This window comes from Triticum dicoccoides, chromosome 4B (assembly GCF_002162155.2).
Source record: "Triticum dicoccoides isolate Atlit2015 ecotype Zavitan chromosome 4B, WEW_v2.0, whole genome shotgun sequence".
NCBI lineage: Eukaryota > Viridiplantae > Streptophyta > Magnoliopsida > Poales > Poaceae > Triticum > Triticum dicoccoides.
In genome coordinates, this window is record NC_041387.1 from 396,993,258 (window position 1) to 397,005,017 (window position 11,760).

Below are 11,760 nucleotides of genomic sequence, written 5' to 3' on the forward strand. Positions count from 1 at the left end.
AACAAAAATCCAGTATCCTAAGTTATTTCAGGCCTTGTTTACAGACATGGAGCAACTATATCTGACCGACATCCAAGTTGGTTTAAAATTGACACCAAACTTTGGTAGGATCCCACCAGAGACCAGACCATCTAAAGAAACAGCTTACCAAAGGAGCATGTGCATTGTTCTGGAAGTGCGTAAATGCCCCTAAAAGATAAAAATATAAATTTCAAAGAAAACTGAGGACTTGCAAATTCCACCACCATACTGAGCTATGTGCAATTCAGTTTTGAGCAGCACAAAGCCCCACTCCTTTTCTTCCCTTTTTATGTGCACATATGTGCTGGTTGAAATCACCCTCTTGCCACAATAAGAGCTTAAGGGAAAAGATATATTGAATATTATATATGTGTACAACATTTCTGATTTTATCTCCTCAAAGTTTACCTTTCTTTTCCTATCATTCAAGCGGATGCTATCTGCGTCCTTGGGCTGAATATTCATGTGCTCATGCCTTCTTTCATCGTGAATGTTTGAAATAGTATTACTATTTCTCATATCACTGAAACTATAAATGGCTTCTCTAACAGTTTCCTTTGGAGAATTGTGCATCTCCACAGCATAAAGCTTCCTATCACTGATCATGAATTGGTCATGCTTCAGTCTTCTCCCTTTTGAAATTGCTATGCCGAGAAGATCTTTACGGCTCATTGAACCCAGACCAGCATGGAGCTTCCTCTTGACTGGAAGAATACAATAACCAGTCTCAGAGGGGGCAGCAGTGAATGTAACAGATTGTTGAATGTTGTCAACGTGAACTGAAGAATTATGGTGCTTGTTATTTTGATAGTATTCATCATGATGATATTGCATGAATTTGGCATTTCGACTGTTTCTTGAGCTCAAGGAAGTTAAACCAGGAGAAGACCAATTCCTCTCAGGATTCTTGGGGTAGTCATTTGCCCGAGGAGGCGAAACGAGGTGGTAAGGATGTCTCCAATGTTCATCACTGCTTTCTGCAGATCTTCTGCTTCGGTACTTTCGTCTAACCTCAGGTCCACAGAACTCACCAAATCGGTAGTCATTGTAATCGAATAGTTCATCATCCTCACCGTGGCCATGTCGGACTCTTCTAGTTTCCTGGTAATAACTTTCTCTATACATGTGCCTATCAATGTCATCAGAAAGCTCAGCCTTTTGCACTGACTTGTATCCATATCCGTGATCATGGCGTCGCTGCCACCCTTTGGCTAATGAGAGCCTCTGCAGATCATCTTGGCCATCATTGAATTCATGCCAAGAAAAACGGTCGTGATGATGGTTAGAGATAGTACTAAAGCGATGCACGCCATTTCTCAAAGCTGCTCTTTCAGCAGGTGAATAATCACGTCTTTCATAAACCTGATTGTGAACAGCATTGCGGCAATCATTACCAAGGAAAGTGGAGCTAGATCTTTTCTCTTCATGCTTTCTATCATACCTGCTAGCATAGCTATATGCTATTTTTTCTTCCTTCTCAAACACATCATGCCTTACATGAGCTGAACCTTTCCGCATCTGTTCTTTTCTTTCTTGATGCCCATATTTAAAGAGATGGTGATCACTTTGACGATTCATAAATACGCCACTGGACATGAAATCAGGTTCATCTGTCTTGTCATATCTATCATCAGCAGGAGAGGGGGTATAGCTATGACTGTCCCCCTTGGCACTTTCTTGGTCTGATTTACTCGAATGTCGGCAAAAATCAGACTTGGCATACACATTCTTAAGCTTGGTGTCTGAACAAGTAGCCTTGGAATTTGGATATCTATTAGCTCTCTTAAAGTAGCAATCTTCTGTTGATTCTTCAGAAAGCATGTCAGAATAACGAGGACTAGAAAAATGGTCCCTTGTAGAAGCTGAATCTCTCGTATCCAGTTTGCTCCCAGTACACTCTGAGGAACCTCCATTAAGCACTTCCTTATGAACAACCTTGTCCACCAGATGGTTAGTGTCTTTCAAACATTTGACACCAGGATCATTAACCAATACTCTGCATTCATTGTGATTAAGAATACGGTCAACTCAGCAATCATCTTGCGAAATACAAGTATAACCTTCTCAAAACAACAGGGACATGTAGTTCCGACTCTGCATACCTTTCAGTAGTCATGCACTTGTCATTTACTGTTGAGTTGTCATCAGAAGTGGAGTGATGTGAAGGCGAAAGCATCATGTTTACCTGTACAATCGGAATAACTTGTAATAAGATATAAATCAGGAGATATAGCGGCAACATATTAGACGCCTTGATGAAACATACTTGTATCACAACATCAGAATCCCTTTCTCTTGGACGCCACATATCTGCTGACGGAAGACGTTCAAACAGACCACCTTGAACATCGATTGCTCTACCCTTTGGCTAGATGTGCAATATTAAGTTAGCTCTCACAGACTGAACATAATTCATGTACTGCTTCCAGCACAAGAAACTTTAACTTCATATTACCTTGGCAACGTCATTACTTCCTTCAAATCCAGAATAAATTGCTGACTTTGGCATTAGCTTACTAGATTCAAGATTGTGATGTGATTCCTGTGTGCAAAGATATGTAAGAGAATTCTTAATAAGCACATAGACAAACCTTCAAGGCTGTGTCTCACCTGATCCATTCCTGAAGATTTTTCTGCAAGTGATCTGGCTCCCTGTGTGAACTGTTTCTACAGGAAAAAAACAGTAACGTCTCTCTATCACAATTTCTCAAATTATAAAGTCCCAACACAAATGTGAATAAAAAATGGGTCATGAACCCTACCATGCCAAAACAATATTTTCTCCAACCTTCTTCATCCAGACCAAAATTGAAGTAATCAGTAAGATCTATACCATGCTGTCTCCAAGGCTTCTGCTGAAATGCTTCAATGTTTATGTCGAAAACAGTCCTGAAATAATAGAAGAAATGGTCGAATAAGCAAGCAAGTACAACTACATATCCTAATAATAATAGAAAGGCAGATAGAAAGACCAGCCAATTAGTTGCAGCTAATAAATAAGCAAGCAACGGTCATAAATAATCCAATGTCTAATCGCCAAACAAAGCCATAAATACTCGTATCGCTATTGCAACGAGAACATGAGTAGCAAAGTTCCGTGTTACACAATTCTAAGGATTTTGTGCTAGAATGAGAGAAGGGAAAGGGAGCATACCTGTTTCTTGGCAAGAAAAAATAATAATCCTTCTGAAACGCATGCTGGTGACCTAGATCACCTTGTCCTGTGATTGCCACTGTTGTTTTGTCAAGAGGTCCCTTGTAGTGGAGCCCGTGAAGCTGGAAATCGCAATTACATGGAAAACCCCATCATTCATCCAAAATAGCATTTCCAAGCTACTACATGTTAATGTATCAGAAATCAGAACAACAGAATTTGGGATGCATAGTCCATGCATCATGGAGTGTACCGAGACCGGTACTGAAAAATCAGGAACTCTCAGCACGTCCCAATTAACTAGTAGAAGAGCAAAAATTAGCTATTGTTTCGACGAATTTGACACTAGCAAGTAGCGATTCCTCACAAATTCGCGAAGCATACCTTGCGCTGTCCGCCGTCCTTAGCAGATAGACTCTTCAAGAGGCTGGCCCGAAGCTCCCCCTCCTCGCTCTCCTCCGCCCACCCCTCCTCGCACCGGCTGGCAGAAGGAGGCGGCGGCGCGCAGCCGTCCTCGTTGAGCACGATGTGGAGGTCATCCTCACTCTCCTCGTCGCTGCTGCTGTAGCCCGCGAGCCCGTCCCCCAAATCCACAGCCTCGATGGCGTCGGCCTCGGCCTCGGCGTCGGTTGCCGGGTCGGAGTCCTTGGCGTTGGAGCCGCCGCTCTCCCCAGCCGCGGCCAGCGCGGCGGTCACCTGGTCGTCGAGGTCGGCGTAGAGATCGTCGACGTCGTCATCGTTCGCCGGTGCTGTGGCGGCGTCGGCTGGGTCGGCCATGGAGGAGCACATGGGGGCACGAATGGCTGCTACTAACCGGAACCGCTAAGCCATTGATGAGCCGTGCCGCAGGTTGCGCAAAAACCTTGGGAGAGGCAGGCCTAAAACCCTAGCAACTAGATTCTCACGGGCCGGTGATGGGACCAGCATACTGTAGCTTCCAGGGGTTTCTCCCGGCCCGCGACCGGTTAGGATTTTCTTCTTCTTGTTTGGGCCCTAATATTATTATTTTTCGAAACGGAGGCAAACATATTTGCCTCATCATATTTGCCTCATCGATTAATAATTAAGAAGAAGAGAATTGTTCAGTTTTTTTTTAGACAACCTGCAAAGCTTTATTTATTCAGACGTCACAATGTTTACAGGGACGAAGGAAAGATCTCCCGGTTGGCCCAACCAAACATGTCGACCAATACCGAGAGAGAGAGCGTGCTTTGCTAGGTTGTGAGCTTCATAATTCGAGCTCCTAAATTCATGACCTATATTACAAGAATGAAAAATTAAGGATCGTTCAGATATCTCTTGGATCACTGCTCCATAGGCCGCATGAGACCCCTTTCTCACTTCATCAACCACCATTTTGCAATCAGACGCAATCTGAATATTCTGGGCATATAAATCCTCAGCTAAGGACAGCCCTTCCCGAACAGCCATTGCCTCAAGTGTGGGAGGATCTGTGATGAACTTGTGAACCACCACCGAGGCCCCGAGAAAGTCACCATTTCGATCTCTGCAAATCGCCCCGACGGCTCCACATTTCCTTCTTGGTGACACAGCTGCATCCACATTTATTTTAGCTCTCCCTTGGTCCGGAGGTATCCATAATGATCTCCTTACAAGGGGTGCGCTAGCTGGCCTCTGGGTTCGGGTGTTGACTTGGCGAACTTCATCCAGGTAAATTGATATGAAATTGTTCATAGCAAAAGGTGACTGGAAAATGTCTTCATATATTGCTTTTCTCCTCGCCCCCCGTATTGCCCATGCTGACACAACTAATCGAAGGAAATCGTCCGTACTCAGAGCTTCATATAGGGCAAAAAGCCACTCTTTTGGGTCGTCGTGTTGGTAGCTGATGATCTTCTCGACAAGCTCCTCAGGAGCGAGAGCCCAAACACTGCGGGACATTGAGCATGATAAAAGTGCATGCCTCCATGTGTCTCGTGCTCCACATAGCCTGCACGTATCCTCGTCCGCCATATGGCGATGATTTAAAACTTCCCCGGTGTGCATGGACTGTCTCGCAAGTCTCCAAAGAAACAAACGGAGCTTAGATGGGACCTGGATATGCCAAAGGGACGACCAAAACTCGCTATCCCTGTTTGAAGTACATGCTTCTTCATAAAACCATCTTTCCCGGCTGAGCTTTGTTCATCATCTGGTAAGCAGACCTGACAGAAAAAATACCCCTGGGTTCCTCATGCCAAGCCCAGAAGTCCAAAACATTGCGAGTGCATAGCGGGATTTTCATAATCTCCTCTGCATCAAACGGAGTGAAAACTGACCTGATCAGCTCTTCCCTCCACTGAGCAGAAGTGTTGTCGATGAGTTCAGACACTTTAGCTGGAGGATGCTGGATGAGCGACGTGATAGGTCGTTTGAAGTTCTCCCGCGGGATCCAATTGTGGTTCCACACATCAGTTGTCTCCCCATTACCAACTCTTCTGACTATCCCTTGTGCTAGAATATCTCTGCCGTCCAAAACCGCCCGCCAAATCTGAGACGGGTTAGCTCCCAACTGCGCTTCCAAAAGGGTACAATACAGAAAGTATACCGCTTTCAGAATTCTTCCACTAAGTGATGCCTCGTCCGTTAGGATACGCCAAGCTTGTCTTGCTAGCAATGCTATGTTAAAAATTTCTAGGTCTCTGAAGCCAAGACCCCCCAGATGTTTGGGTTGTGTCATTGCATCCCATGCTACCCAACTTGGTTTCCTCTTGCCATTCTTGCTCCCCCACCAGAATTGACGAATGATGGAAGTTATATTTTCACACAGGCCCCGAGGAAGACGAAAGCATGACATTGAAAAAACTGGTATGGCCTGCGCCACCGACTTGATCAACACCTCTTTGCCCGCCGCCGAAAGCAACTTCTCCATCCATCCCTTTATTTTATCCCACACACGGTCTCTCAAGTATTTGAAAGTACCATTTTTTGAGTGACCAACATCAGTAGGCATTCCCAGGTAACGCTCACTCAAAGTTTCATTGTGCACATTTAAAGAGTTTTTGATAGACTCATTTACCTGAGGAGGACATCCCTTGCTGAAAAAGATCGACGATTTATCATGATTGATCCTCTGACCAGAAGCGTTGCAATAAGTTTCTAGCAGGTTTGACACTGCAGCTGACCCCTCTACATTAGCCTTAAAAAGCAACATGCTGTCATCTACAAATAAACAGGTGGTTAATGATGGGCGCCGTTGGAGCCACCTTAATACCTGCAACTGATGGTGAGAACCGGATTTAAGGAGGCACGAAAGGCCCTCTGCTGCAATCAAGAATAAGTAGGGGGAGATCGGGTCTCCCTGCCGAATACCTCGAGTTGGTATGAATGACTCAAGCTTCTCTCCATTAAACAAAACTGAAAAGGATACCGAGGACACCATGCTCATCACTATGTTGATCCACTGAAGAGAGAAGCCCAATTTAGTCATAATTCCTCTCAGATAAGGCCACTCCAACCTATCATAAGCCTTCATCATATCGAGCTTCAGCACACAAAAACTATTAGACCTTGATCTTGATCTTTTCATGAAATGTAAGCACTCGTAGGCACAAATTATATTATCTGTGATTAACCTCCCAGGCACAAAAGCAGATTGTTCCTCGGATATGATATCAGGCAAAATCTCCTTAAGTCTGTTAGCCACTACCTTCGAAGCAATCTTATAAAGTACATTGCAGAGACTAATAGGCCTGAACTGAGATAGCAACGAAGGGTTTAGTACCTTTGTATTAATACCAGCACCGTATCATTTATCACCTCCGGACTTTCTTCCCCTCGGACTATCCTTAGCACCATCCGTGTGACATCGTCTCCACAAATATCCCAATTCCATTGATAAAAGTGAGCTGGGAATCTGTTCGGACCCGGGGACTTTGCGGGAACATCTGGAAAAGCGCTTTTTTGACCTCCTCTGCAGTGTAATCAGCAGTTAACCTTGAGTTCATTTAGTCTGTCACCTTCCTCGGTACATGATTTAACACTGCCTCCATTCCTTGTACCCCTTCAGAGGCATACAAGGTCTGATAGAAATTATTTGCCATTGATTTTAGCTCGTCCGGATCAACAACAATCACACCCAAGGAATTTTGTAGCGCTTTTATCATATTCTTTTTCCTCCTCAAACTAGCCCGGAGGTGGAAGAATCTAGTGTTCTTGTCTCCCGCAGATAGCCCAGTTAATTTACAAAAAACCGGGCGAAAACCGAATTTGGGCCCTAATATGAACGTCAGAGGGAAAGAAAAATCAAGTGAGAGATTGCTCGCTGTCGCAAAACTTTTTTTTTTTGCGAGAAAGCTAGACTACCAGATTATCATGCCCGACTATACATCATTTACAGAAAATAAAAATGGCCTACAGTATGCACTTGGCCAAATTAGTATCAAATCTCTCTATTTCCCCGCAAAAAATAACAATAACTGCCAGTATGAACTGAAATACATACATCTACAGAAAATGTACCCTGCACGTTACAATCGAAACCGGCTGTGTATTTTCTGTGTCCTACACTAGATTATCCCGACGCAACTATACTCGGGAATCCCTCTGTCCAAGTGTGAAAGGATCTTACAAACCCATTATCCTCACATATGGATGGCGTGGGTCATGAAATGCCGGCACACAATAGAATTAATTCCTGCAACCAAACTAGATCTGTGCCAGCTGTGTAAATTGGACACCGCTCTTGTTCTTTGAAGCTGAGTAGCCCACAAAGATAGACACGCAAACGGCCACCACTGAAAGGAGCAAGGCGAAGGCGGTCGCAGCATCCCAGGAACGGTTAGGGGCTGGGCGGTATCGAGCAGCTTCCAATGAAGGCTGTATGTCCAGTGTCACCCAGTCGCAGCTGGCTGAGTAATGCTGGGAGTTGCTCCATGGTTTGCCGTCAGTTGGGTACCAGAAAGCTACGGCCATATTGCTGGGCTCGCCTATTGTGAACTGCGCATCCTGCATAGCCAAAGAAACATTTAAGTAAGTGCCAAACAGATTTAGTAACCAAAAGGTATGTTTAATTATTTGAAAGGTGGTGTATAATCTTGAAGCATGCAATTGAGACGCATTAATCCCTGTGTGTGTCAGCTTGCGGGTTTGAAGTAGATCCACACAAACTGACCATCATCGTAAGAGGATGTGCTTGAACTTGTGTTGCTGAAGATATGAACGTACCGTGCCAGTGCAGACATTTGCCCAAGCATCTAAACAGTCTCCATTTAAGTGGGTTGTGTGCCCTAAGTGTGCCATGGCAATAACTTTGTCATACGGTGCATGTATCTTAATCTTATAGTACAAACCAGACATTTCTGATAATCACCCAACCACGGGAATGTTGCATGCACACAGTTTCCTTAGCAAGGCTGGCAAATTGCAGATCTAGTTGTCGAAGGAACAGAAATACAATGAAATGAATGTTTCTTGACACTATAACTTCATTTCTGCACATGTCCCTAGGTATGCTGGTTTTCATGTAATAGTGTGGAAAATAATCTAATAAAATAGTAGATAGACACCTGCTGAAACTGGTCCATTGTTCTTAGGGGCCTTGAGAACTCAAAGTAATATGTGCCCTTGTCATCTTTCTTTCCATAAGGACTGTCATCATCCACAAAACCTGAAGAGTTCACATGATAGTAAAATGATTTAGTTCTACTTGGGCGGATTTGCCTTTTAATCAAGTTCACGCTATCGAAGGTCCCAAAAAAGTCGAACGTTCCAGAGATAATGTTTCATATGCTGTCAATTGAAAATCATTAAGTAGCATGCAAATTAGCGGGCAGAGGATGTGGGCATTAAGAACATGAGAACATGTCCTCCTTGTGTACTTATTTGCTTCTGCACAGACGTGCATTTCTTAGCTTCTCCAAGAAACCATGTGGTAAAGAATGTAATGATGATGTTCAATGACCTACCTGAATGGAAGGTCAGGGAACTGTGCCACCAAGCCCCATGCCAATCATTTTGAGCATTTGAATTGTTTTCTGAAATGAAACCATTATGCAAGGTTGTCACAGAATGTTAATGCACAAAATAAATGAAAATGCATGTAATAACATTAAATAATTTTTCAAATAAAAATTATGAGAATTTCTTTGTGTCAAATAGCAGAGTACCTTTAGGGCCTATACCATCAAGGTAGCGGCAATGGGGATTCCATGCATAGACATCAACAAGATGGCCAAATCTACACGAATTAAGTATTTCAACATCAAATCTTCACATGCTACTATGCATAACTATACAAGTATACAACCACCATGAGAGCACATTAGAATTACCTATCACCTCCGTTTCCAGCTGCATTATCTATGTGATTGCCACCATAGAGACGTCCAGGAATAGCATTTCCAACTGAAAAGTGCATAATGTCGACCTCATGATCTCTGCAACTTTTTCTCGTACATGAACCAGGCAAATCCTTGCACCCTCCCATCTAAAAAGACAAATAGCTCCAAGTTTGAGATATATACTTTAATAATAGATCAAAAAAGGTAAAACAACATTGTCCATATATGCTCAATAGGCGCTTCTCCAGTACATAGTACAGGAAGAAATAAAGCTAACTACTTTTAACATTCAGCAGCACTAAACTAACACATATAGTTAGCATTTAGCGCCGTGACTTGAGAATTGGGAATAAAGGGGCTTAAATCAAACTTACATTGTAATACGTGGCTTTTTCTCCAACTTGGAACATCAGAGCAACAGAGGGGCACTTTTTACTTTCACTGCAATATGCAAAACAAGTCAATCAAAATCACAGGATACTTGCTGCAGACCTGTATAGCTGAGAAGTAATGTACAAGGCTAACATGCATACACCGAGAATATAATTGTTTTCTCCAATTATAAGATCAAAAGGCAATCTCAAATAAATCAGACCACCGTCAGGCTTTTTAAGAAGATAAGGTCATAAGAGAGAATGTCATGCAATAGCCAGTAATACAACTAACTGAGGTTCATGTATAAATCTCCCAGCCTCTATAACTGTCATTGCTACAATTGAAGTATTACAATTTAGCAAGAAATTGATGTTCCAAGCAAAAGGAAAAGAAAGAGAGAAGCTTTGCAGTTTTGCTAGGAGAGTTTGTGCATCAAACTTCAAAACACTAGAGCTGTCCAATGTCTCCAACCAATTTTGGCACACCTCAGAACTAAAAGAATCTCTACTCTTATAAAAAGCAGAGTTGGTGATGATGGTGTGCCTGCCATCCTGCAATATAGGCCGTCCGATCTATATCTAACGGATAGGAAGGAAACTATGACAATTACCCGCACTCCTCTCCACATTTGCAGATAAGGCCTTCCCTCGTTCATCCTTTTCTCCCACAAGATAAACTACTCATACAAATGCATCTTGATGTTCCGTGCAACGCACGGGCATCTTGCTAGTGACCATAAAAGGCAATACAACTTCAACTAACTGTATCATGCAAACCAATAGAAGTGTACCAAATGAAAAGTGGAAAGTACCCTTTAGTGTAAGCATAGTCCCCATCAACTTGCAGCATGAAGAAAACATTGACGCCATCATGTACAGCCTGCACACACAGTCCATTCCATTCAAAAGTTAAACAAAGCCACCACTTCCGAGAGATCACACATACGGAATGCATCTTCCACTGCAAACCCACTACACATCTAATCCAGACAGCGACAACCTCCGTCCGGAATTAACTGCCGATGAAATGAGCACTCATTTCATTGGCAGTTAATTCCAGACGGAGGGAGTACTACAAATGGCACTGCACACCTTATTCGACAGCACACGCCAAACCCTATCGCATAGCATCGAAGTTCAAGCATCCACTAGTCATCATTTCAGCAACTGAGGCAGCTATATTTTTACGATCCACCTTGCTTCTCGAGATCCACAAATTCCCGTACGGGGAGCTATAGAGAGAGCATGGCGGGACACAGGGGGCGAACCTTGACGGCGACCTTGCCACCGGTGTAGGCCTTGTCGTCGTCGGGGTCCAGCGCCGGGAGCAACGAGAACTCCGAGGCCTCAACGGCCTCCCAGTCGGCGGGGTGCCCGTCCAGGGTCACCTCCCCGTGGCGGAACTCCGCGACCACGCGACCACCGCCGCCGGCGCAAGTGGGAGCTTCGCCGTGGTGCTCGTGCGCGGCGGCGCAGGCCACCAGGGCCGCCGCGACAAGGAGGAGTCTCATGAAGGCACAAGGGGAGATCGAGGCGTCGTGGTGGACGCCCGGGGCACGTGCGTTCCTGGGACGGCGAGAAGCTCGAGGTTGGTTTGTTTGGGCTGGTCCACGCGGCGGCGGCGGCGGCGGCGTAGAGAAGGCGCCTCCGACTCGCCGGCTTGGTTCGGGAGCGTGGAATTTTGCGTCCTCCGTGACCTGCCTGAATTGACGGGAATGTCCCTGGGGAGGTGTCTTTTGCGCGCGGCGGGTGGAAGACCGGCGGAATGATGGGAGAGGGGCATTAGGGGATTTCACGGCGTCGACCGGAGCCGCGAGATCTGGCTGTTTGACCGGTTTGATAGTTGGAAGGTCATGTAAAACCCGAAAGTGTTCTTCTCCTCATGAGCTTCAATGCATCTGCCTGTCTCTCTTTTTTTTTTTTGAAGAAA

General features: G+C 44.5%; 2 protein-coding genes across 3 annotated transcripts in view; both read right to left on the bottom strand.

The window, feature by feature from the left end:
- The window catches only part of LOC119296304 (FIP1[III]-like protein), a 9,104-nt gene extending 5,092 nt beyond the window's left edge, over nt 1-4,012 (bottom strand). The window contains exons 1-8 of one of the 2 annotated variants that reach the window (XM_037574709.1): nt 3,560-4,012; nt 3,176-3,297; nt 2,784-2,910; nt 2,632-2,682; nt 2,477-2,563; nt 2,288-2,389; nt 2,124-2,206; nt 430-2,017 (exon numbers count right to left, since the gene is read on the bottom strand). In XM_037574709.1, coding sequence (XP_037430606.1) covers nt 430-2,017; nt 2,124-2,206; nt 2,288-2,389; nt 2,477-2,563; nt 2,632-2,682; nt 2,784-2,910; nt 3,176-3,297; nt 3,560-3,964 — 2,565 coding nt within the window. In that variant the 5' untranslated portion in view covers nt 3,965-4,012. Of the gene's footprint in view, nt 1-429; nt 2,018-2,123; nt 2,207-2,287; nt 2,390-2,476; nt 2,564-2,631; nt 2,689-2,783; nt 2,911-3,175; nt 3,298-3,559 lie in introns of both variants that reach the window. The other variant, XM_037574708.1, reaches the window with a different exon arrangement.
- Nucleotides 4,013-7,550: 3,538 nt separating this feature from the next.
- On the bottom strand, nt 7,551-11,589 carry LOC119296305. Its single transcript, XM_037574710.1, has 8 exons — nt 11,099-11,589; nt 10,643-10,710; nt 9,831-9,897; nt 9,448-9,602; nt 9,283-9,353; nt 9,082-9,150; nt 8,683-8,783; nt 7,551-8,122 (listed from the first exon to the last, which is right to left on the bottom strand). Exons 1-8 carry the CDS (start codon nt 11,339-11,341, stop codon nt 7,823-7,825), a joined length of 1,074 nt encoding a protein of 357 aa, XP_037430607.1. The 5' UTR covers nt 11,342-11,589; the 3' UTR covers nt 7,551-7,822.
- Between the last annotated feature and the right edge of the window lie 171 nt (nt 11,590-11,760).